The sequence below is a fragment of the Lepidochelys olivacea genome (genome assembly GCF_965140295.1).
Source record: "Lepidochelys olivacea isolate rLepOli2 genome assembly, chromosome: 15".
NCBI lineage: Eukaryota > Metazoa > Chordata > Testudines > Cheloniidae > Lepidochelys > Lepidochelys olivacea.
Genome location: NC_140425.1, coordinates 24,432,678 through 24,459,835, shown reverse-complemented (window position 1 = coordinate 24,459,835; position 27,158 = coordinate 24,432,678). Strand labels below are relative to the sequence as shown.

Sequence of the window (27,158 nt, the reverse complement as noted above, 5' to 3'; positions counted from 1 at the left end):
CCTTCACACAATGGTCCCGATCTTTTAAAGGTGGACAAGAAATGTATTATGGCACTAAAAAAAAAAAATCAGCCAAGTTCTACTTTGATCTATGTATCTGAAACCATTAATAATGATTCCAGCTCCCCGAACCCAGGTAGGGTGACCAGACAGTAAGCTTGAAAAAGTGGGTGGGGGGTTAATAGGAACCTATATAAGAAAAAGACCCACAAATCGGGACATCTGGTCACCCTGATCCCAGGTATTTTTTAGTCTTCTGGAAACCCAGGAAGAATTTATCTGCTCTTGTGAATCCTTCCACACAGCTCATTTAGGAGCAAATCTGACTTGGCTTCAAAGGGGGTCTGCTCACAGCTTGAACAAGGGCAGGTCCACATCAGGAAGAGCTGGGTTTTGGGAGCTTGTAACCCTTTGTGTCAGTCCCGAACTAAAGAGGGTAAAGCTGACGATATTTCTCCAATCTGAGTTCATCTGTCCTTGTATTCTAGTTGTATAGCAACGGCTGTTTATTCCAGAAGCTAGTCTAAGCATTTCGTTTGGGGTTTTGTCATTCTTTGACTAGCTTTGCTAGCATTACTAAATGAACGAAGAGTTGGTAAGATCATAGTAGTGCACTCTGTTGCTATTGTTATTTAGAAGTGGTATGGCTGTAGGGCCCAAAGGCCCCATTCAGGATCAGTATTTCATTGTACTACACATGATCCCTGCCCTGAAGCGCTTACAATCTGATTTCTTTTTTCTTTTTAATTACATTTACACATTGGAGAAGGTTTCAAACCAAAACCATGGATCCAAATGTAATGAATATGGATTCACGCGTACAGAACCAACAGCCATCACTGCGTATTGGACCGGAGCCTTCAGCTCCAAAAGCACAAGGTTCTAAACAAAGGGAGTAACTTTAGTAGCTATTAGTAAATAGCAGGCTCTTAGTCATACTGGGACCAACCACTAGAGGGAGACATAATCACATGGACAAGGCCACTGTATTACACAAAAAGAAAAGGAGTACTTGTGGCACCTTAGAGACGAACCAATTTATCTGAGCATGAGCTTTCGTGAGCTACAGCTCACTTCATCGGATGCATACCGTGGAAAGTTTCCACGGTATGCATCCGATGAAGTGAGCTGTAGCTCACGAAAGCTCATGCTCAAATAAATTGGTTAGTTTCCACGGTATGCATCCGATGAAGTGAGCTATAGCTCACGAAAGCCCATGCTCAAATAAATTGGTTAGTCTCTAAGGTGCCACAAGTACTCCTTTTCTTTTTGCGAATACAGACTAACACGGCTGCTACTCTGAAACCTGTATTACACAGTTATGTAAGAACTTTTGGAACTGGATCTGGGTTCAAAATCCAAATTTCCCAGCAGTCCCTCTGTTATCATAATGGGCTAAAATAGATCAAAACATCTATGAAGATCAAAACATCTCTGAACTGTTGGGAGTTGAAAATCTGTCTCAGAATTTTGGTGGTTCAGGCCCAGCCTCATTGATAACTGTTTTGCTAATAGTAAAAGTATTCATAACACTGCCGGTATTAAAGATTTCAAGCTGATTGTCATGAGAATTATTGATCACAGTATCTGCCTAAAGGCCCATTGCCTAAAGACATGTATAATTTTCTGGGAATATTGCTTACTTCAGTGGAACTACTCACAAGAGTAAAGTGACTCAGCGTGTATAAGTGTATAAATGATCAGGTAGGAAAGGGCCTTCTGCAGATTTTTGCTAGTTGTAATGGAAATACAGCTTTACAAAATCAAAACCATTCTGATAAGAGACATGATCCCCTTGCTCAAATGTCTGCTCATTTGTGTATCCAGTCAGATTAAAGCAGGCTGGATGCTACATACCGTATAACCCAGCAGAGTTTCAGTCTAACAGTAAGTCAGGGAGCAATTTTCCTAAGCAGATCAGTGAATAATTGTGCACCATGGGGGTTTTTGTTAGGGAAAGCTTACTTTTAAAATTTTGTGGCTTGAGACACAGACTCAGCCACTGGGGGAAAAACTATCAACAGTACAGCATTTTGTAGAAGATATCTGGTTATTCATTTCTTTAATACATCCACCCTGGAATGATGAACTGTTTGAAAGCCTTCAGTTGCATTCTTTGGCTAACTACCAGCATGGTACCCTGCTCCACAGTATTTTCAAAGGTCAGACACATTTTAAAACTCTTACTTTATTTTGTCCCATTAATTTTATAGAAGGGGATCCCGGAGACCGACACACACATTTGGGAATATGTTCCCCCTTTTATTTGCAGAGGAAACTCCTGTTAGCCCCATCCACAGGCATTTTCAGAAAGAGCTGCACAGTGCTCCTTCTCGCTAACGTCACATTCTAGTTCCCCGGCTGAGTGGCTAAACTGCAGGAAGTAGGAGACCATTGGGCCTTGAGATCTTATCCTGGAGTCAATGGCAGAGCTCCCTTTGCCATTTGAGTGGTACAGGATGAGGCCCGTACTGAGTTCCTGAATGTCTCCACATGAGCCTTGTCAGGCAACCAGATACCACGGAGATGCTGCAATAAATGTATAGATGGCCCATCACCTCATTGTCCAGATGCTAAGTGGATAGTTACCTACGTGGTACTGAATCTGTGGCTGTACCTACAGACAGCACAGTCACCTGTTAAACACTATATCTGAAGCATGGGGTTTAGACCCCATCACCTTCTGTTCCAAAACCAGACCTCTATCACTTGAGCGAAGGGAGAAGATACCTTACCTTATTACTACATTATGGGCTGCCTCTGAGAGGGTCAGTGGGGTCACACACGCTGGAGCAAGGCTGACATTTCATCCCTTAGAGGAAAGTGGTGATGTGAAACACACTAGCCGGTATAGTATTGTGCCCTGTTAAGAGAGAAATGGGTGTCAGTGTCTGACTCTCATCGGTGGGCACATTACAGTGCTATAGAAATTCTCGGATAGCCAGATCATCAGGGAAAGGCCACAATAGGTAGCATACATCCTCCCCAACTGCCCCAGGGTTAATGTAGGGCCTGATCCTGCTCCCAGCCAAGTCAATGGGAGTTTTGCTATTAACTTAAATTAGAGCAGAATCAAACTCCTTTAAGAGACAGTTTTCTGGCCTGGAACACACCTTAGGACACAATTCTTCTCAATTCAGTGGGACTGTGTTGGCATGACAAGCTAGGCAAATGATGCCAAAGTGTAAACATAAATAAATAAAGAGATGGACCCCTCAGGTACTGGTCAGGACAGAGCTACATGCTGTATTCGGGGTTTGAGCTCTTTGTCCCCTTGTCAGCAACATCGAGAGGCAGGTTGCTATGAAGAACGGTGCTATCTCTGTTGTTCCAAGAGTTTCAAAAAGTCCGGTCCCATTAGAAGACTTGGCACATCATGTACGGTCAGCAGTTTCCTCTCATACCTTTAAACTCCTGCTGCTCAGAGAAGGAAAAGAATCCAGGCTTGCACTGCATCTCAGCATGGAGACACAGGCTTCGTACGGGGCTCTGCTGCAAAGTCTTGAAGCCTGGAGGGAGTTAAAGCCGCACGTTATTATTTTAGTGCAGGTGATAGAAGAAAATAAAAACAAGTGACGGGCTGGAAAGAAGCAGGTTGTTCTGACCAGCTCTTTTCAACCAGGAAGAACACTATATTGCAATAAAACCCTCTTACAGTGAATATAATGCCATTGATTTATGAATCATCTTTTACTTAGGTCAAATAAAATTCTGTCTGGAGTTGGTTAGCTGGATGTAGTTGCTTTAGAGCTGACCAGCAGGTAGATGAACCTTTGATTAACGAATGGATGAAATGTATAGTCTCGCTAACTCAAGACTATAAAACTAGGGGAACTTTGACAATGAATGGGGTTCCAGACAGCTGGTGTGGTGCTGGGAAGACTGTATTTTGAACAGTTGCCTCAATGCAATGCTTGTTAATCTCACTTCAACTGGCGAGAGTGCTGCAAAGCTCAGTGAAAGTATGAGGAAATCAGTCTCAACTTCTGGTGCTACCAGCTCTTCAAACTCTTCTGCCCTCCTGAGTTATGATTTGCTAGTTGCTACTAATCCACTGTTCAACAGGGATGGCTATATTTCCAACTGCTTCATCTCAAAGCACAGCATGGATTGTATCAGGTCCTTGATTTTTAATATTTTGTGTGTGTGTGTATGTAGCTTTTTACAGGGAAAACTTAGGGTTTCAGTTGAACTGCAGTACACATTCTTAATTTGTATTTATTATTTGCATTACAGTAGCATTTGGATTCCTCAGCTGTGATCAAGGCCCCATTATGTTGACCACTGTACAGACACACAATAAGAGATGATCCCTGCTCCAGGGAATTTATAGTATAAATAGAGAAGACAGATAAAGGAAGTAGTAGTATCCCCATTTTACATATGGCATAGAGAAGTGAAATGACTTTCCCAAGTTTTGGGAGAGAGTCTGTGGCAGACTCAAGAATAGAACCCAAATTTCTGAGTCCCCAGTCAGTGCCTTGACCATGACACCATCCTTCTTCATGGAGACTTCTTCCTTCCTCTACTAATAGGGTGTGTTCTTGTGATTCAGGTGCAAATGAAAAACTCTAAAAACAAATAATGAATAACGCAGTATGGGAATCCTTCTGCTTTGCTGGTCTAAAGTGCCATTACTCTCATGCTTTTCTCCTAGCAAATCTGATGTGCCGTGTCGTATTTAGAACAGAACTGCAAATAGAAAATATTTCTTCCCTACTTTTAAGTGTCTCATAATTTAATTGAATCAATATACATCAGCACAGCAGAGTGTCAGAAAACTGGGCCTTCCTGCAGACTTTCTTCTGATGCAGATCCAAAAAAATGCCAACATGCTGCTGAGCTTTTATAGAAGAAATTCTATTATTAGAGAGACAGAGAGAAAGGAAACAGAAGAATGTGAGAAAGCAGGAGCCTAGCGTATAAACACAAGTCTCCAAGCATCAGCCTCTGTTATTATCCAGAGGCTGCACTGCGGGGACAGGAGGACGATGAAGAAATTTGGCAGCATGTGACCTCCAGAAGAAGAAAGGGGAGAGTCCATGTACCAGCAACGCAGATACAGGTAAGTAACCGTTTTCATGTTCTCTCCACAGGTACTAATGTGGAGAGTGGACTAGATGATACATCTGAGGGAAGGGAACAGAAGGAGACTCCGCAGATTGGAAGGCACGAGATGCACTGTCCTAGGGTTGGGGGTTCCACGACCACCGCTCCCAAGAGAAGGAGGCGGGTGGTGGTGGTCAGGGACTCTCTCCTCAGGGGGATTGAGTCATCTATTTGCCGCCCCGACCGGGAAAACTGAGAAGTCTGCTGCTTGCCAGGATCTAGGATTCACGATGTGATGGAGAGACTGCCGAGACTCATCAAGCCCTCGGATCGCTACCCCTTCCTGCTTCTCCACGTGGGCACCAATGATACTGCCAAGAATGACCTTGAGCAGATCACTGCAGACTACGTGGCTCTGGGAAGAAGGATAAAGGAGTTTGAGGTGCAAGTGGTGTTCTCGTCCATCCTCCCCATGGAAGGAAAAGGCCTGGGTAGAGACCGTCAAATCAGGGAAGTCCATGAATGGCTACGCAGGTGGTGTCGGAGAGAAGGCTTTGGATTCTTTGACCATGGGATGGTGTTCCAAGAAGGAGGAGTGCTAGGCAGAGACGGGCCCCACCTAACAAAGAGAGGGAAGAGCATCTTCACAAGCAGGCTGGCTAATCTAGTGAGGACAGCTTTAAACTAGGTTCACCGGGGGAAGGAGACCAAAGCCCTGAGGTAAGTGGGGAAGTGGGATACCGGGAGGAAGCACGAGCAGGAGCGCGTAAGAGGGCAGGGCTCCTGCCTCATACTGAGAAAGATCAGCGAGTTATCTCAAGTGCCTATACACAAATGCAAGAAGCCTGGGAAACAAGCAGGGAGAACTGGAAGTCCTGGCACAGTCAAGGAATTATGATGTGATTGGAGTAACAGAGACTTGGTGGGATAACTCACATGACTGGAGTACTGTCATGGATGGATATAAACTGTTCAGGAAGGACAGACAGGGCAGAAAAGGTGGGGGAATTGCACTGTATGTAAGGGAGCAGTATGACTGCTCAGAGCTCAAGTATGAAACTGCAGAAAAACCTGAGAGTCTCTGGATTAAGTTTAGAAGTGTGAGCAACAAGGGTGATGTCATGGTGGGAATCTGTTATAGACCACCGGACCAAGGGGATGAGGAGGACGAGGCTTTCTTTTGGCAACTCACGGAAGTTACTAGATCGCAGGCCCTGGTTCTCATGGGAGACTTCAATCACCCTGATATCTGCTGGGAGAGCAATACAGCGGTGCACAAACAATCCAGGAAGTTTTTGGAAAGTGTAGGGGACAATTTCCTGGTGCAAGTGCTGGAGGAACCAACTAGGGGCAGAGCTCTTCTTGACCTGCTGCTCACAAACCGGGAAGAATTAGCAGGGGAAGCAAAAGTGGATGGGAACCTGGGAGGCAGTGACCATGAGATGGTCGAGTTCAGGATCCTGACACAGGGAAGAAAGGAGAGCAAACAGAATACGGACCCTGGACTTCAGAAAAGCAGATTTTGAATCCCTCAGGGAACTGATGGGCAGGATCCCCTGGGAAAATAACATGAGGGGGAAAGGAATCCAGGAGAGCTGGCTGTATTTTAAAGAATCCTTATTGAGGTTACAGGGACAAACCATCCAGATGTGTAGAAAGAATAGTAAATATGGCAGGCGACCAGCTTGGCTTAACAGTGAAATCCTTGCTGATCTTAAACACAAAAAAGAAGCTTACAAGAAGTGGAAGATTGGACAAATGACCAGGGAAGAGTATAAAAATATTGCTCGGGCATGCAGGAGTGAAATCAGGAAGGCCAAATCACACCTGGAGTTGCAGCTAGCAAGAGATGTTAAGAGTAACAAGAAGGGTTTCTTCAGGCATGTTAGCAACAAGAAGAAAGTCAAGGAACGTGTGGGCCCCTTACTGAATGAGGGATGCAACCTAGTGACAGAGGATGTGGAAAAGGCTAATGTACTCGATGCTTTTTTTGCCTCTGCCTTTACGAACAAGGTCAGCTCCCAGACTGCTGCACTGAGCAGCACAGCATGGGGAGGAGGTGACCAGCCCTCTGTGGAGAAAGAAGTGGTTCGGGACTATTTAGAAAAGCTGGCCGAGCACAAGTCCATGGGGCCGGATGCGCTGCATCCGAGAGCACTAAAGGAGTTGGCAGATGTGATTGCAGAGCCATTGGCGATTATCTTTGAAAACTCATGGCGATCGGGGGAAGTCCCAAACGACTGGAAAAAGGCTAATGTAGTGCCCATCTTTAAAAAAGGGAAGGAGGAGGATCCTGGGAACTACAGGCCAGTCAGCCTCACCTCAGTCCCTGGAAAAATCATGGAGCAGGTCCTCAAGGAATCAATTCTGAAGCACTTAGAGGAGAGGAAAGTGATCAGGAACAGTCAGCATGGATTCAGCAAGGGCAAGTCATGTCTGACTAATCTAATTGCCTTCTATGATAACTGGCTCTGTGGATGAGGGGAAAGCAGTGGACATGGTGTTCCTTGACTTTAGCAAAGCTTTTGACACGGTCTCCCACAGTATTCTTGCCAGCAAGTTAAAGAAGTATGGGCTGGATGAATGGAATATAAGGTGGATAGAAAGTTGGCTAGATTGTCAGGCTCAACAGGTAGTGATCAATGGTTCCATGTCTAGTTGGTAGCCGGTATCAAGTGGAGTGCCCCAAGGGTCAGTCCTGGGGCCAGTTTTTTTCAATATCTTCAGAAATGATCTGGAGGATGGTATGGATTGCACCCTCAGCAAGTTTGCCGATGACACTAAACTGGGAGGAGAGGTCAATACACTGGAGGGTAGGGATAGGATACAGAGGGCCCTAGACAAATTAGAGGATTGGGCCAAAAGACATCTGATGAGGTTCAACAAAGACAAGTGCAGAGTCCTTAGGATGGAAGAATCCCATGCACCGCTACAGACTAGGGACCGAATGGCTCAGCAGCAGTTCTGCAGAAAAGGACCTAGGGGTGACAGTGGACGAGAAGCTGGATATGAGTCAACAGTGTGCCCTTGTTGCCAAGAAGGCCAATGGCATTTTGGGATGTATATGTAGGGGCGTTGCCAGCAGATCAAGGGACGTGATCTTTCCCCTCTATTAGACATTGGTGAGGCCTCCTCTGGAGTACTGTGTCCAGTTTTGGGCCCCACACCTCAAGAAGGATGTGGAAAAATTGAAAGAGTCCAGCGGAGGGCAACAAAAATGATTAGGGGACTGGAACACATGACTTATGAGGAGAGGCTGAGGGAACTGGGATTGTTTAGTCTGCGGAAGAGAAGAATGAGGAGGGATTTGATAGCTGCTTTCAACTACCTGAAAGGGGGTTCCAAAGAGGATGGATCTAGACTGTTCTCAGTGGTAGCAGATGATAGAACAAGGAGTAATGGTCTCAAGTTGCAGTGGGGGAGGTTTAGGTTGGATATTAGGAAAAACTTTTTCACTAGGAGGGTGGTGAAGCACTAGAATGCATTACCTAGGGAGGTGGTGGAATCTCCTTCCTCAGAAGTTTTTAAGGTCAGGCTTGACAATGCCCTGGCTGGGATGATTTAATTGGGGATCGGTCCTGCTTTGAGCAGGGGGTTGGAGTAGATGATCTCCTGAGGTCCCTTCCAACCCTGATATTCTATAATTCTGTATTTAACCAATTTGTTTAACAATTGGTTTAATATGAGATCCTGGAAGTCAATAGTGAAAGTTGTAAGTACATCAGCAACCCATAATATGCAAAGACCTTCTGGACACCCAAAGAAACACTGGACCATATCATTGCGGAGTTCTCTCCATGTCATCTCGTGGATTCATTCTGCTCACTAATGGTGGTGTCGTTATAGAAAACCTGTATATCATAAATGAACACTCAAAGCGAAATGGCAGTAATAGTAATACAGTAATAGTAACAACACATACAGTAAGTGCTCCAAAATCAACTTCAAAGCTGCAAACTCGAGACCTACCTAGACCCCAGCCTTTGTAGCAGGGGAAGGATAACAGATTTGTTCGGAGGCTCCACCACTTCCTTCAAACTTTTATGTACTGTGCTGTTGAGTCTCCACTGATGATGCTGCAGTTAAGGATCCCTTATATTTACCCTCATTTTCCCTCCTCTCTTTCTCCCCCCCACCCATTTTCCCCATGGGCTTAAAATCATATGCTCTTTTAAAATTACACTGTGAGGAAAAAGAAAAGGAGTACTTGTGGCACCTTAGAGACTAACCAATTTATTTGAGCATGAGCTTTCGTGAGCTACAGCTCACTTCATCAGATGCATGCCGTGGAAACTGCAGCAGACTTTATATACACACAGAGAATATGAAAAAATACCTCCTCCCACCCCATTGTCCAGCTGGTAATAGCTTATCTAAAGTGATCATCAGGTGGGCCATTTCCAGCACAAATCCAGGTTTTCTCACCCTCCACCCCCCACACACAAATTCACTCTCCTGCTGGTGATAGCCCATCCAAAGTGACAACTCTTTACACAATGTGCATGATAATAAAGTTGGGCCATTTCCTGCACAAATCCAGGTTCTCTCACCCCCCTCCCAAAAACCACACACACAAACTCACTCTCCTGCTGGTAATAGCTCATCCAAAGTGACCACTCTCCAAGTTTAAATTCAAGTTAAACCAGAACATCTGGGGGGGGGGGGTAGGAAAAAACAAGAGGAAATAGGCTACCTTGCATAATGACTTAGCCACTCCCAGTCTCTATTTAAGCCTAAATTAATAGTATCCAATTTGCAAATGAATTCCAATTGAGCAGTTTCTCGCTGGAGTCTGGATTTGAAGTTTTTAACAAGCTGTCAGCACGGTTGTGAATCTGTCATTTGAGTCAAGTGACCCAAGGGAGAGGTGTAAATCATTGAAGACTTTTGTAAAGTTACAAAGCAGCAAACAATGTGGCGGTTCCCATTCAAGTTAGCAGATGTGATTGGGACCACTCTTTAGTTTAAAGCAAGGAACAGTCTCTGTGCTCACCTCAGTGACCCCGCGCTGCCATGCAAGAGACTCTCATTCACTTTCTGTATAGTCTGTCGTATCCCTAGCGAGCAGGACCAATCGCTTTGCATTTGCACCCTTTTCCAAAATGGTTTGACTCTAGAGTGCACAGCACAAGACAGATTTTGTTTTGTTTGCTAATGCTGGCTTCGGAGAGTTCATGTGGCTTAGAGAGAATGCAGTTCAGCTCCAACATGCTGGTCACTTGGGAGCAAATACATGCCCTGCAGTCTCAGCTGGCCATCAGTGACCTCTCTGCTCTCTTCAGTCTGTCATAGCGAATGAGATACGGTGAGTTAAATGTTCTGCACTGCAGATCTGCCAGCCATCTTTGTAATGAGATTAGGGAATGTACAGCCCTTTCCATAAGAAACACACTGCGAGTTTGAGAGTTTAAACCTTTGAGAGGTTTATAGGTAGTTTTGTTGATTCTGATGATAGTGTGGAATATGCAGAACCGTCCAAATGAAAGGGTTCTAAATTGCTTCATAAATGATGACCCTGATCTCTCAAGATTCTCAGCACCTTCTGTTCTAAAGGCCTAATCCTGAAGTAATTCGTGCAGGTCATTGGGAATGGTTTCAGAGTAGCAGCCGTGTTAGTCTGTATTCGCAAAAAGAAAAGGAGGACTTGTGGCACCTTAGAGACTAAACAATTTATTTGAGCATAAGCTTTCGTGAGTTACAGCTCACTTCATCAAATGCATGTAGTGGAAAATACAGTGGGGAGATTTTATATACACAGAGAACATGAAACAATGGGTGTTACCATACACACTGTAACGAGAGTGATCAGGTAAGATGAGCTATTACCAGCAGGAGAGCGGGGGGGGTGGGGGGGAAACCTTTTGGGAATGTTTCCCGAGGACCGATCCCAGGGAAGGAAGCCATTTTACGTGTAGAGCATGGCCGTTGTGTGCGGGCACACTGCAACGTTACAGCATAGACGCTTTCCCATTTAGAGCTACAGAGGAAACTGTAAGAAGGGCAGAATGTTGGCTTAAATAAGTCATTAAAATATAATAATTGCCCAATTCTCTAATTATCCTTTCTAGGTTAGGAACAATTACTGTCTCTAACTATTTTGAGTCTGTTTTATAAGTGGGTGCTTATGAGAAAAGCAAACATTCTCAGTCTCGTTCTTGTTTGTAGAATGATCAAATAGGACTTTTCCATCTATAACCGCTAGGATCCTGTGAATGTTAAGTCTCGGTTATTGCCCTTACATCTTTCGTGCCTTCCGTATGGGAGGAGCTTGTGGCCTCATTTTCAGAGTCAATGAACACCCACAACTCCAACTGAAGTCAGTGGGCCACGCTACCAGTTATCAACTCTTCTGGTTGTTGATTCATTTTTAAAGACCCGTTGAATGCAGCATTAAAAGGCTGTGAATGTGTTTCTGGGGATTATGGATCAGCTCAAATCTGAAGCTTTAGCTCTTCTCAGATGCACTCTTTTTAGTATGAAAGCATATGTTTCAAATGAACCTTATTTAAGTCTCCACTGACCAGTATCCATTCTCAGTATTGAACCTTTCCCTTGTTCCAGACACAACACACTCCTAGAAATAAACGGATCTGTTCTTCAGCAGACATCTCCCTTTTTCCAAGAGTCCGGTGTCTGCTCCTCAGAATCATGGGCCCAATCTTGGAATTCCTACTTGGGGGTGGGGACTCATGGAACAGCTAGCAGGATGTAAGGTGGATTTGGTGCAGAACCACACTTATGTGAAAATCCCATTTCATAGGAATGAAACCTATAGAGTGGTATGGAATTTACTCTCAGACCTATAGAACGTAGTAGAGAATTATCTCCTTCCGTTAGATGATAACAACATTCTGTAGCAGGACATAAAACTTTATTAAATTCTAAAGGATAGTTTAAAAAGTCTATAGAAGTGTTATCATTGTCTGTTAAATTCTATGGGGAAGTGGTTTTCAACCTTTTTTCATTTGCGGACACCTAAAATTTTTCAGATGGAGGTGTGGATCTCTTTGGAAATATTAGACATAGTCTGTGGATACCCCAGGGTCTGTAGACCACAGGTTGAAAACCACTGTTCTATGGTAACGATAACCTTTCGCAGACCCCTTAGACATAGTCTGCAGACCTCAGTTTGAAAACCACTACTATAGGACTTTTCCATAAGGGTTGGAGTCTTCCATATTCGATACTGCCGTTCCATATTTCCAGGAGTGACTTCGGTCAGATCACTTTAGCTGTGTGTGCTTGAATTTCTCCTTCTGAAAATAAGGGTAATGATACTTTGGTAAAAGCTATCAGATCTATAAATGAAAAGTGCTATATAATTGCTAAATGTTGCTATCCTTTATTCTTTATACTACAAGTGTTTTCAATTCTAAATTTTTAAAAAATAAAAACATTTCTCTTCATTACAATATTTTTTACAAAATCTTCTTAACATTTAAATTGTTCTCACAGTAACAGGCAAATGCCTATTTTAAACACCAAAACATAAGGTCCAGGATCTCTAAAATGATGCATATGGTATGACTCCTGCATCTGTGTGCTTCACTTTGTAGGATGAAGCCTAAAAATGGGGCCAAAGTGTCTTGAGTCTTGCCCTCCATGACACCACAGTTGTGTTCAGGCAGCATTTAGTTTGTTCCCCTTTTCTACACAGATCTTGGAAGCTCATGTGCCTCCTTTCATCTTACAATGGGCCGAGGCAGTCATTTTTCATCCTGACAGAGAATTTCCCAAGAGCAGATGGATGAATGTGAAAATATAAACTTGAATGATTAAATGCAGTGATTCCAGGACTGATCCAACTCCCACTGAAGTCAAAGTAAAAGACTTACCATTGACTGATAGGAGTTGAATTGAGTTCATGAAAAATAATAGTGACCCTCTCTGATAGGAGATCCCATTGAACATTTTAATCTCTGACAACCAGACACTGCAGCGTTCTGCCACGTAGGGATGAGGTGTGGGATTTGAGTTTGGTTTTCCCGCTGGCAGAGACTGGGGTCAATGTGAATACAGCATCCTCCGAAGTGATCTCAGTGACTGACTCAGGAGCAGTTTTGATGGCATCTGAAGGAAGCTGTGTACTGTCTTCCTGGGCCAAGAGAAGAACTGACTTCATGTGGCATTGAGGGTGGAAGAGGCTCCAAAGTAGTAAGTTCTGAGGGGCCTGGAAGACTATCGGTCACTTACAAATCTTAGGACCTGGATCTGCAACCCTTAGTTTGAGTGGCACTCAGTCACGTGAGTAGTCTTATTGGCTATAATGCAACTACTTGCATGAAGAGGTACTGCTTAAGTACTGCAGAACCCATCATCATAAACAAAGTGTATATTCATTTATTTCAAAACCTTTTACCATGTTTTATGAGTAATTAGTTTATGCAGGCAGCAGAGGAAATATAAGCTTCATGAAGCCATAGTGGAAACTTTGAGAGACATTCATTGGAGAACTTCCCTTAAATACCCAAGCACCTTGCCAGAAGCCTGACAAGACAGCACAATCTGGTTTGGAACTCACTAAAAAGGAGGAATCCATCTGCACTGTGCCTTGTTAAGAAAAACTTGGCCATGGGCTCAAGTTGTTCAACACTGCACCTGTGGCTTCTTCACTCTATGAGGCCATCACCCAACATGTCACAGGCGTTCTTGCATCACTAAGAACAGATCGGGTGAGAGGCAGGAATAGGAGAAAACCATGCTCTATGACATATGGTCTCCTGTCAGAAACACACGCTTCTTTTTCTCTCTCCTATTAAAAGTGTGAGTGACAGTGGGGGAAGCCGGTGTCAGGAACAGAATGCAGGTTAGGACTCTGGAGGCTATTTCACACTGTGCTGCTGATGCATCTCTGTCCAGTCGAGCAACGTTCCTGCTGTTGAAGCCTGGGCTTTATTCTGTGACTTATCCTGAAGTGAATCAGATTGTCTGGTGGCCTGTGCTGTCATCAAATGATATTCGGAACATCAAAGGGTTCATCCGGCACGGAGCACTGAAACCAGAGTTAGGTTAGGGCCATGTAATTCGTGTCTTTGTCTAAAGTTCAATAGAGAGAGGAGATAATCTAGAAAATAATGAGGCAGTATAGTCTAGCTGTTAGAGCAGTGAACTGGGACTCCGAACTTTCAAGGTGTATTTCCAGGTCTGCTACTGATTCACTGTGGCCTTGGCTAAATCACTTAGGTGACGTTTTTCTGAAGTGCTTCTAATTTTGAGTGGCCTCATGTTTAGCTGCCCAGTTTTAGACACCTAAGACCAGATGAGGGGTGCTGAGCACACAAAACTCTGATTCCTGCCAATGATGTCTAAAATTTGGCCGCCAAAATTACAAGCAACTTTTCGTTGGTTGTGTCTCCCTGCCTCAGTTTACCAACCCATAGAACAGGGATAATAGTAGTATCCTGCTTTGCAAGGGTGTTATAAATCATTTGAAGGACACCATGCTGTAAATGGAAAGCGTTATTATGTATACCAGCTTGCACTGATCTTGGTAATGAATTCTCTGGATATCTGTCAAACTCTTTTCATTTGTGATCTAATCAGGATGCACACCGAGCTTTCTGGATGCTAAAGACCTAGTGCATTCAGCAGCCTGTCACCAGCTAAGCTTCTAATATGTGCTTACTGAATTCTAGTTCTGGCAGATCCTACTTTCTAGTTATGAGAGCCAGACACTCTGGAAGGCAACTGACAAGAACTAGAGTTTAAAATGTATCTCCTGTGGGGTTTTTTTTTTTAATATATCTTCAGTAGCAGGAAGCCTTCCCAGGTCCAGTAGGTTAATGGACGCAGGCAGGACACCTACAGCTATCATAATGAGACATTTCTGTTCTTTACACTTCTAGTTCCAGGGCTTTATAGCTTGCAGACTGCCTAATTAAGGCTAAGCCAGACAGACTTTGTGATGTACACCAGGAACTGGACTGGTACCTTGTGAACTGGTGGTGCTCAGAAACTTTTACAAATGCCATATTAAAAGCTGCTCTCCTTTTTTTTTTAACCCCTTGTCCTTTAGAGCCCTGCCAGTGTGGGCCAAATTTAAAGCCTGTTTCCAGAGGCGAAAGCCCATGGGAAGTGTGAAGAAGCTTACATGAGGGTAAAAGAGTCTGTACATCTCATTAATTTCCATGCCTTTTACAAGTCATTCTTTCCGCATCTGGGTTACACAGACCTGAAATGGGGCAGATCAGTTTTTGATTCCAACTGTCTTTCAAAGCCTAAGAGTCTTGGCTTCCGTTTGACACAAAATTTGCCTTGCGAGGTGTCTGTGCCGAACTGTATCTTAATGTAAATTGCTCAGGAATTTGCAGAGCCCTGCGTGGATACAAAATTTGTATTCGCATCCATCTGCGATCCGCAAACCGGGTCCACAGATTTGCAGGGCTCTAGGAATCTGCAACAGAAGTCAGATCCCCAAGACGGTCCTCCCTGGCACCTCCCTCTTCGTGGTGGAGGCAGCATTCCCTTCCATGATTGCTGAATCCTGGTCAGAAGGTAGTGAGACTCTGCGTGAGGACACGAGGCAGTCTATGCTATGAAAGGCCTTCACCCTGCCACAGAGCTCACTGCAGGATAACAGCTTCAGTCTGCAGGCAAGGGAGAAATATGGGGTCTTGTCTGTGTCCAGGGCCCTCATATTCATTACAGCCCCCTTTATATTCATTGCAACCAAGTTCTGTTTCTGCTTTATTAGCAGGGAGCTCACATTCCCTCCCAAATCGCAAAGTTCCAGGGTACTTACAGCGCAGTTCTCCAAGCGGCCGCAGGTCATGCTCTTGGGGGATGATTTGATGTTTCTGTTCCAGGCTGCCAGTTCACTTAAAATGTGGTTTATCACAGGATGAAACCATCCAAGCCACTTGGAGTCTAAGTGGCCTTTGTTAGAAGGGAGCACAAAAAAATAAAGCAAAGAGAAAGGAAGCATCTCAGAAATTTTGCTTAGCCCTGGCTTTTCTTCTCTCACTTTTTGTCTTTTTGGTCTAAAGCAAAGTTAGAAAAATAACTAGGGAAAAGTAGCTGTAATGCCAACTTTAATAAGGAAGGAAACTGCTGAAATGGCATCAGAGAGCTCCTTAAAATGCAAAACTTTTTGCTGATCCGCTACACCGAGTGGAGCAGATCATTTGCATAAAGGTGAAGGCTAAGCAGGAGCTCTCTTCATCATCATCTCACCTTTTTAGATGCAAAAGAGAAAAGGACGTTTCAAAGGGAAAATGTTTTCATGGTGAAAAATATAAACACTGGAAGGGGTGGGTGGGAGGGAATAATATGACCTGTTCACACAGACAAAGTCTCCAGCATCTCAACTTCTGTCATGGGCTCAATGAATTATTGTGGACCAGAATCAGAGGTGACAGGTGCTAGTCCAGGGGTGGCCACCCGGAGCCACGTGCGGCTCTTCAGAAGTTAATATGCGGCTCCTTGTACAGGCACCGACTCCGCGGCTGGTGCTATAGGTGCCAACTTTCCAATGTGCTGGGGGGTGCTCACTGCTCAATCCCTGGCTCTGCTATACCCCGCCCCCTCCCCTGAGCCTGCCATGCCCTCGCTTCTTCTCCTCCCTCCCCCTCCCCCCCCAGCCTCCTGCATGCCATGAAACAGCTGATCGGGAGATGCGGGGACAGAGGGGCGCTGATCAGCAGGGCTGCCGGTGGGCGGGAGGAGCGGCGGGGGCATGGCGGGGGTAAGGAGCTGATATATTACTGGCTCTTTGGCAATATTCTGGCTCCTTCTCAGGCTCAGGCTGGCCACCCCTGGTGCTAGTCACATTGCTTAATGTAGTTCTGGAAGGTGCTCAGATACCACAGGACAAAAAATAGACTAGAACTTTCCTCTCACTATGCCAATCAGGGGATTAGAGGAGTGACTACAGCATGCATAAACATACCTGACCTCACCTCGCTGCGGGAGCACAGATGTCTGCGCGGGCTAGCCACCTGAGAATATACCCAGAGGCTGGGGCGGGCTTGTACAGTCCCTGCTGAAGTCCGGTGCTGCCCTGGCTTGCTAACTCGAGCTAGCTAGGTCAAAGCTAGCCATCCCGAGTACAAACCTATCAGGAATTAGGGCTTGCCAGCCCTGAGCCTGTGTCTAGCTAGCTCCCTAGTGAGCACCAGAGGACACGCAGCTGACTCACACTTGGCTTGCAGCAAAATCACCCAGCTGGCCAGCCCTCCCGATTGGCTGGAGGAGCCAACAGGCATGCTCTGAAGCCCAGCAGCAGCATTAGGCCAGCAGCTGCGCAAAGCATTGCCCCTGGCTGCACTAGCCCCTGCTTGTTCCCAGGCCTGCTCCTGCTGTGCCTCGCGCCCTGTAACCCAGGTCTGACCCTCGGCTCCAGTTCCGGTCTTCGGTTCTAACCCCTGGCTCTGACCCTGGGCACCTGCTCCTGCTGTAACCACTAGGCCTAACCACCCATGCCCTGGTCTCTGACAAAACCTGCCTGGACCTGCCGCAGCTGCTGCCTGTGCCACTGCAGATACGCTACTATTTTTAGCCCGCTGTCTCAATGAGAGCTAGCCCAGGTATGTCTACACGAGCTGGGAATCACCCCCCTAGCTCGCAGTGTAGACGTAGCCATGCATATCTTCATGGGGAAAGCGCTGAATTTACCTCATGCCTGTGCAGAACAATGACCAGTTTCAACCCATCCAAAAAAGTAAGATGACTGGGATCTGATTTCCAGCTATTCTGATGTGATCTAAAGTAGTCCGTTCCTAGGTGAGTCAGTAATGGTTAGCAGTCCCCTAGTTCCTCCAGTAAGGAACCCACTGTTTTGGGTTAGGTGCTGGTTAAACAGGGAGACTCTAGGCTATGCTAAATCCTGGCAGGAATCAGTGTATTTGGATTTAGATCTGGATTTGCTCACTGAAGCTGGGAAAGCCTTTTTATTTCTTTTTTTTTTTTTTTTAAGACCATGGTTAGGTGAGAGGAGGAAGCCATCTCAGTTTGCTTACCCTTCCGTACTCAGCTGACCCAGGATTTTGTGATTACCAAAGCTGCAGACCGAGCATGATTTTAATGGGGCATTTTCAGGGAGCCAGTGTCTTATTCTTATGCATGTGCAGATGACGAGGTGTGCCTTGTGAATTGGGCGCCGAGGTACCACCCTCTTCTCCCTTTCACCTGCTCTGAGACACTAGCTTGGGAAACATCCCTACCACCCTGTGCTTTCCTGTGTGTGTGAATCCACTTCAAAAGCAATCCAGGCAGCCCCAAGAAGGATAGCGGCATGAAAGTGAAATAGTCAAAAATACTTTCACTGACAGTTGGTAGCTTGGGACTTGCCCCCCACTGTATTGGGAATATAGGAGCCAAAGAAAGCACGTGTAAGGGATGGTAAGGATGCTTAGACTTGGTGAAAAGACTTTTTTTTTTTCCCTCAATGCAAGTCATAAAGGCCTGGCACTCTGGCTGATGCATACCCAGTAATAAATATTAACCTGCATCAATTATTAACAGCAGCTCGGTAGCTACAGTAGCTGCTTCCTTAAGATGCGAGGCTAGATACATTTGTTTCGCCATTTGTTCCTAGCGGGCCTATGCGGGTCTACAGCAGCGTTGCGAGGAAAGCTGGAGGTTGGACATCAGCCCAGAAGCATTTACAGATTGAGGATTTGCTGCTATTGTTGTTGTTTTTCCCTGACAGACAAATTGGTTCGGTTCCCGACAGTGTTTGGCTTCTGCTATTATTAAATCATCGCTCTATGTCCAGGACACCTGGGTCAGCCTGAAGGTGAACGTTTTATCACAAACCTTTGATCCGCATACAGATGTCCCTCACTGTGAGTATATCACAGAGGCTCTGTAGAGTCAACCAGCTGCCGTCCCGAAGCAGAATATACCTATGAAAGTTGCCTGCCAGAGAGGAGGAGAGCATAGGGGAGGCATCAGATATCACCATCCCCTGCTAGCCCATAGATATCAGAGTGGGAGTTATTGCGGCGTCAAGCTGCCTAATTCCTCGCTGCAGCACGGGGGCCAGTCGCTGCTGAAGGAAGAAAAGGGCGGTGGCAGCAGAGCGATTAAAGGAAGGCTCCGATGTAAAGGCTCCTAACTCCGCAGAAGCTGGGATTCCTCCCCATGGAGCGCTAACTTCCCACTTTGCTCCGCGAAACAGTTTCATAGCAGACATTTGGCGCAGTGGGACTGGAACCCAGGCAGCATGCAGCTTTCTACCTGAGTCACAGCCGCTCACTACACGGAGGGGTCATGCACTCTATGGGGGTGATTTCTAAAGCGCACGAATGAGTTGCACATTAATGGGTCCATGTAGACCCTGCTGGTGCACACTTAAGGTCCCCTCATACGCTTTAATGTAGAACTGCTTCAAATAGCACTATGTCTAAATGCCCCAGCAGGGTCTACATGGACCAATAAATGCACAATACATTAGTGCATTTTAAAAATTACACGCCTGTAAAGCGCATTCCCTTCACACATAGACAAGCCCTAAGGCTCATAGGACCCCAACAGGTACGTAAATATTGCTATCCCCATTCTGAGGATGGGGGAAACATAGAGTTAAAGTGACTTGCCTGAGACCACACAGGGCATCAGGGATTAGAACCCAGGTCAGAGCCATGATTAGAAACAAGGACTTTGTTGCTCCCAGTTTTATGTTCAGAGCAATAGACCATGTGCAATGATCTATTTACTTGCAGTATATTATTCAGTAGCTACTGTCTCTGTGTGCTGTATAGAGCTCCAGGCAGAATGGGTGCTGGGCAAACAAAGATGACAAAGCTGGAACTGAAGCTGTGTAGAAGCCTATCTGTAATGGTCGTGGTTGTCTTTAATAAATCCTCCTTTTTATGATGGATTGTGATGCCTGATGTCATAACTCTATACAGAGGGGGGAAAGTGTCACCGTTAACAGGACCATGAAAAGCAAGAGTAACCATCTGGAACAAAAATCTGTCGCGCTTTCATGTGAATCATATATAAGTAGTACATATGTCATTGAAGCACGTGTGAGATATTATGAAATCAGATATAGCTCATATACAAACTAATATGAAAATGTCATCCCTTTTGTAAATTACAGACCACACTCCTATGTAACATATATTAAAACAGGACACACTGTCCATCTGTGTGAAATAAGGGAACGTTTCCCCCCTTATGGCCATTAAACATAACTTGGATAACATGAGGCAAAAAGGCTAAACAAACAGGTGGGTCCTGTATTGTACTAGATAGGATTGCATCAGTTCATGAAACTGTGCTCGGATTAGGTTCTCTGAGGTCTTCCCTTGAAATATTTCTCCTGACTAATATACCAGAAAGTGAGCAATGCCTAAACTACCAGAGGATACAGATTGGACATGTGCTGTATAACTGGGAACAGTTTAGCATATCTAGCCCTTGGGTTTATCCATGGTCATAGAGGGCACCCATCCATTTGATTAGCTTGGGGACTTGAGCTATTCCATGTGATAAGCATCCTTTGAATAAAGTGGTATGGGGAAAGACAAAATCAAAGGGAGCAGATGATGGTATAAATAGATGTTCAGGTGGGAGGGCCACTACCAGTGCTAATGACTTTCATTATGGAAGATGAAATAGGTTTCTGAAGAGGAGGGAGAAAGCATGTGAATTGAAGATATCTGTTGGGTTTACTTGTAATTTCTGCAGACATGCCAGCTCATTTAGTAATGCAACAGCTCCCATTGCTAGCCACTTAATGTATGATTAATGTGCCGCAAGATTTCCCCAGACGTTTATGACACCTTTAGGAATAGATTTGACAATGACTTTATCATACCGAGCCACTTCATACTATCTGCATCCCTCTTAATGATTTATATATTCTGGAGGGATTCTATTCCATCCCACTAGTACTCAGTAAGGTAATAAATGAGAAAACTCAATGGTCTGTAAATTACAACATTGATTAAAGAAGTGATTACTGGTATAACTCTTACATGACTATGCTAATGCTTGCTTATATTTCAGGACAGTATTTACATGTTAATGATAAATCTACTGCAGTGTTTAGAATTACTTTATGGCTTTAATCAAAATGTAAACATTCATAAACAGATAATGTTTATTTCAGAGGAAATGAGTATGTTTTTGTTTCCTTTCTCCATGTGAAATCCACTCCAGAGCAAACTTCATCCTCGGACTGATGTGTGACACTAAACAGTGTCACACCAGACTAAAGGTGAAAACTCTGGTTGGGATAGAGATTTATATTTACTGCCTGCATCCAACTAGCCCAGTTTGGGGCTGTTAGGTTTCTTTTGGCCATGTTGTGAAGGAGCCTCTCATTATAAATTCCATAGAGATGTGATCAGCTAGTGGCTCATTGAATAACAAATAGAAAACTCAGCCAGCAGCTTCAGAAATCGTATCCAGTCTTTAGGCATCTCCAGCATAATTATGCCTCCTGAGCCGGTGGAGGATTTTTGTGTTCAGCTGGTTCCATTGTAAAACGCCATCATTAACATGCGTAAGGAGAAGGGAGCCTTTTTTGTTTGTTTTTGTTTTTCAGATGCCAGGTTTCCACTGTGAGCCTGCTTTGTTGCAGCTATTACCTTCTTTTTCTCTCTCTCTCTTTTCCCCTTACCTTCCTCTCCTTTAGGTTTCTGACAGATGTGACTATGTGTTTGTCAATGGCAAAGAAATGAAAGGCCAGGTGGATGCGGTAGTGAATTTCACATACCAATATCTGAGCGCCCCTCTGCAAATCACAGTCTGGGTTCCACGCCTGCCTCTTCAGATTGATATTTCGGACACGGAGCTAAGCCAAATAAAAGGCTGGAGAGTCCCCATTGTCTCCAATAAGAGGTGGGTTTAGTCACTTAATATATATCAAGCATTTTCTTGCAATGAATGGAGCTGATTTTAACCCCAGGAAGAACAGCTCACAGTACAAAGGTTGTATCTGGATCCCAACTTCCCCCGCCCCCCCAGGGTAGTCAGTGTTTTTCAATGGGATATGTGCTCCTAAGTCATTTAGTCACCTCGATGGTCCAGTGGCAGAGTTTGGATTTGAATCCAACCCATAGTTCAAGGGAGACTGGAAGGAGGTTTTGATTCTGGCCCGTCTCTGCATTCCAGTATTTCAGTGGAGATCTTCAAAGAGAAGACACCAATATCACACGCCTCTCTCGATCGCCTGTGTAATGCCACGAATCAGCAACGAAACTTAGGGGCATGTACCTGCGTGCCACCGTATGCAATGACAGTTGTGGGGCTCCGTATACGCTCTCAATTGCTCTGTTCACGTCTGCTCAGTTTACAGGTCAAAGATGATCGTTTTTCTGCTCTTAATTGATTTTATTCCAGGAAGTGTTTTCCTTGCTTAGCACTTTGCTCTTAGTTTTCATTTTCACTGCAGGGAAAGGGACTATGAAGGAGTTTTGTCCTCAAACCACTTTTTATGCTTCCTTTTTCTTTTTTTCAAGACCCACCAGGGACAGTGAGGATGAGGATGAAGATGAGCGGAAGGGAAGAGGCTGTGCGCTCCAGTACCAGCATGCCATGGTGCGAGTCCTTACTCAGTTTGTCGCTGAGGACTCTAGCCCTTGGAGTCAGCTGAACTACTTGCTGGGTTCCGACTGGCAGTTTGACATTACAGACCTGGTGATGGACTTTATGAAGTTGGAGGAGCCTCACATTGCCAGGCTACAAGAAGGAAGGATTTTGATTGGACAAGAAGTAGGAATGACAACAATCCAGGTACATAAACTGAACAGTTCTGGGTCCTACCATTCCTGCATTAACACCTACATGATCCTGGAAGAGCCAGTAGAGTGTTCTGCGAAAACAGCACTGCTTTGAAATATAATAATCTGTTGTAGCAAGGCTGTGGCCTCCTAGAATTTCACACACATGCATTCCATCTTGTGTCAATTCAAACAAATAAAGCAAAAGCCCCCGCTTTTGTAGTGAGACAGATCAAACCCTGTATTTCAGCCATCCTTACTGGATGTACACCCCTTGCACCTGTGAACATCCTGCTTTCCCCCACAGGCTGAGGCTCCCCCTACAGTTCAACTGGCAGAACTGCTGCTTGGAGACAGGAGGCCTGATTTTCAGAGCTACCAAGCACCCATAACTCTAATGGATGTCAACTGGGGTGGAGGGTGTTCAGTGCCTGTGAAAGCTACTCTTAGGGCCAGATTCTTAGCTGGTGTAAACTGAAGACCATAGTGCTATGCTGATTTCCACTGCCTGAGGATTTGGCCTTCAGCGTTCTGGTTGGAGTCTCGGTAAAGTTTAGTGCACAAACTGCAAATGTAGCCACAGACGGAGGGTGGGAGAGACTGTGTGTTTGAGTAGCTGTCCTCTGCTCTCTAAATGTTCGGAGGTGGTTAGCGAGTAGCCATTTGAATCAAGGGGAACAATTTCCCACTTGAGAATGGGCTGCATGCGCCATTACAAACTTCAGGGATAGAGAAATGGATAAGGAAATGGAAAAATGAAGGACAAATCCGGGAAGATGCGGAGAACCTCCAGCACCCTTTGAAGCCATTGAGAGTTGAGAAGGCTCAGCCCCTTGCAGGATAAGGACCAAAATTAGGAGGGAAAGGTTGTATTATTTCCAGGCTTATAAGAAAGTAATGGAAATAATGGGAGTAAAATAAGAGAGCTCCTAAAGAGGTATTTGATACAGTGGCTTTGAGCTGTAATCGCTCCATCGGATAGGTTCTCCTCGCTTCCTGCATGAAACCAGCCTGTCTTCTCTATGTACTCCCACATCCAGTTTCTGGGCTTGAAGCCAGGCTTTTGGGGCAGGAGCAGATGAAGCAGTGAAAGGGGTCACTGTAGTTGTTTAACCCTTTCCTGATGCTGTTCCCTTTCTGTTTCTCCAAAGGTTTTTTCTCCCCTGTCGGACTCCATTCTGGCAGAGAAGACGGTGACGGTGCTAGATGACAAAGTGACCATAACAGACCTCGGGGTGCAGGTGGTGGCTGGGCTGTCGCTCTTCCTTCAGCCAAGCCCGGCAAATAACCGAGCTATTGTGGCTACAACCATTGCTCAGGAGCTGCTTCATACCCCTAAACAGGTAGTGTGCACTCCAGTTCTCCATGCTGCTGGCAGGTTGGGTGGGGCAGTGGGTCATTCCTGCAGAGCTCTGATGAAGTTACCTCCCCCTTAGCAAGTTTTAGGGGGAAACAGCATAGACTTTAAGTTACTGGTATAACACATTTTTATAGCTGGGCCTTTCCAGCAGAGGGCACCCTGGTGTTGGCTTCTTTTTTCTTCCCTCCTGCAAATTTGGGCTCCGCCCTTTGGAAAAGTTCCAAACCCCAACGTTCCGACTTGCACGTTGTCTATCTTTTCAAAGCTCCCTTTAAACACTGTGACCTTTGCAGCTCTCCTAAGCCTTTATTACACTTGTTTCACAGGCCATCCGTGCTCTCTGTTTGCCATGAGCAATGCCCTTGATCTCCATGTCCGAGAGTGGGAGAGCCCTGTGCTTCACAGTGATTTAATATTTGGGAGAGCCATAAAACAGTGATGTGAGAAAGGCGAGTTCATTCATTTTCCTGGTGGAGCAACAGCAGGCAGCCTGGCTCCTCTCTCTTCTTTTATTCTTCAGGCTGACTCAGACGGGTTAGTTGTTCAGCTCATTAGGGGACACCGGTGTGTTGATCCTGCTTAATTCAAAGCTGGCATGTTTTCACACCAGCTGAGGGAAGGGTCTCAAGCAGTGAACTGCAGGTCACATAATATGTACGGATACAAGGAACAGAAAACAGCACCAAACTGAGGCAAATAGTTGCCATAGAATAGATTAAAAACAAGGGGGTCAGCAGCAGTGGAAGGGACAAGGGCCTGTTCAATCCCAATTTCACTCAGGGTAGTAGAATACTCTTATTCAGGGCTGTATAATGCCATCCACAGCCACAGCTCTCACAAAACCACTATTTCATCCCTCATAAACAGGGAAGAGCTCGGTTCAGGTTTTATGACCCATTTTCACCCTGATCACTATATCATTTTCTGGAACGCAAGAATAATGTCGATTGTTTTATAACTCAGTCGTTAGTGGCAGGATGACATCCCAGCTCGAAGAAGGATGTGCTGCCCATCTGTTTAATTTACTTCATCCTGTAATCATCTGAGTCTTATGTAATTAACCCATTTGTGCTCTTCTTTGGGGCTTCCTTTTGGAAACCGCTCTTCTCGACAGATGCCGAGTTGGAAATTGAAGAAGCCAAAGCTAGAAACAAATCTAACCTAGTTAGAGGGCATAGGGCAGAGCGGGATTTTTCTCCTGCAGCTTGTCTGGGAGTGTCACATGCCTGTGGGGCAGGAGGGGTTGCATGTCTCAATGCAGTGTGCAAAGATATTTACCAGCGTCCCTTTATGAGCATGGGAAGCCTCTGACCGATGCCTCCTGAATATTGTTCAGCTGAACAGTGTGTTCATGGTGCCGTACCTGCTGTATGCCCCTCCTCTTCCTCACTCTGCAGTGTAGCCCCACTGTATTGTGCTGTGTGAATGCACCCATCAAGAAGCAAGAGGCTGCCAAGCACCCTTCCCTTAATGAGGACTGGTTGGTCCACCGCACATCTCCCACAGTCCCTCATACCTCCCCAGCACAGAAGCTGCTAATTCCCTCACACCCTGCCTCTTCTTCCCATTTCCACCTCCCGAGCTAAGAGTAAGGAGGCTTCCAAGCAGTGTGCCTTCCCCAGTGCTCCCCCATTGGGCTGATTGCTGCCCTCAACTTGTGTAGTTCATGCACTTGAGTTCTCCCCTGGTGCCTGATCACCAGTAGCTCCTCCACTGCCCAGCACAGCTTGCCCTTTGCAGCGGCTCTGAGAGCATTCTGCACCCGCACAGCCATGTTCTGAGGGCATCCGCCATGTCCTTGCTGCAGAGGGCTGAGCTGATTCCATGGGCCATTGAATTTTCCCCATGCTCTTAAAGAGAATCACTGAATGGCCCCTCTCTTTGCAGAAGACTGGCCCTAGAGGGACAGGTTTCTGAATTGCTAGCACAGCTGGCCATTATTCCCCTCCTGCAATGGAAAGGGGTTGAAGTAGGACTGGCCGGAAAACAAGAATTCCGTGTCATGACAAATGTCAACCTTTTGACATTTTGTTTTCGGTCCTTAGCAGGACAAACCTGAGGCATTTCAAAAATTTTCATGAAAGAACATGACACACTCCAGCATAACCAAAAGCACAGTGGTTAGGGTGGTAACCTGGGATGTAGGAGCTCTGGGTTCAAGTCCCTATTCTGCCTGAGTCAGAGCAGGACTAGAACCTGGGTCACCCATGTGAATGGCTTTAACTCGCTGGCTGTGGAATCAGTTTCTCCTGTTGAAGCTGTTCCACTTTTTTTTTTTTATGAATAATTAAATATTCATTGGACCAGAGGTAAAACTAACAGGAAAGCCCTCACCTGGGACATGGAAAGTGCAGGTCCAGGTCCAGGTCCCTCCTCCAATTCGGGCAGAGCAGGGACTTGAACTAAGGTCTTCTACATCCCAGCTGAGTGCCCTAACCACTGGACTCTTGCCTGTTCTGGGGGCTCTGGTTCTCTTTCCTTTCGAACCGAAATTCCACCATGGACCAGAGAAATTTTCATCAAAACTCTCACATTTTTGCAAAAAGTTGTGGTTTCAATGTATCGACATTTTCCAACCAAAAAATGTTTTAATTGAAAAATTCTCAACCAGCTCTAGTTTGAGGCTTCTAATCCAGCAACTTTCTCCTCCATAAGAAGAATAGAGAGTTTCATCCAGCCTATGGTGACTTTATTTAAGGAGTCACTGCTGAGGCTGATAAGCCAGACCTTAAACCCCACCTTTGTGATCCAATCATCTGTTCTCATGGTCCTGATAAAAACTCCACCTCCCAATCTTTCATCTGTTCTTACTTAGTCCTTGCTCGGAGTAACATTTACATTTCTATCAGTTTTCTGTGGTGTATTTTAAGATCTGATCCTGCTCCCACTGAACACAATGAACAACTTCCACTGACCTCAGGGGGACTAGGATTGGGCCCGTCTCCTCTACAAGGTGTCAGACAGGATTTGCTGACTACAGTATGATTTTTCCCCTTTTGCTTTGTTCGTGGGAGTGCAGCTTCTGGCTCTGAATCACAATCCACCCAGTATTTGCAAACGCATTTTATGCCCTA

The 27,158-nt window shown here is 45.3% G+C and overlaps 1 protein-coding gene across 1 annotated transcript in view; it reads left to right on the top strand.

Annotated features, from left to right (window-relative positions):
* The window catches only part of TMEM132C (transmembrane protein 132C), a 298,136-nt gene that overhangs the window by 262,266 nt on the left and 8,712 nt on the right, over nt 1–27,158 (top strand). Inside the window, exons 6-8 of the mRNA XM_084648976.1 lie at nt 21,638–21,843; nt 22,464–22,737; nt 23,876–24,067. Coding sequence (XP_084505102.1) covers nt 21,638–21,843; nt 22,464–22,737; nt 23,876–24,067 — 672 coding nt within the window. The remainder of the gene's footprint in view (nt 1–21,637; nt 21,844–22,463; nt 22,738–23,875; nt 24,068–27,158) is intronic.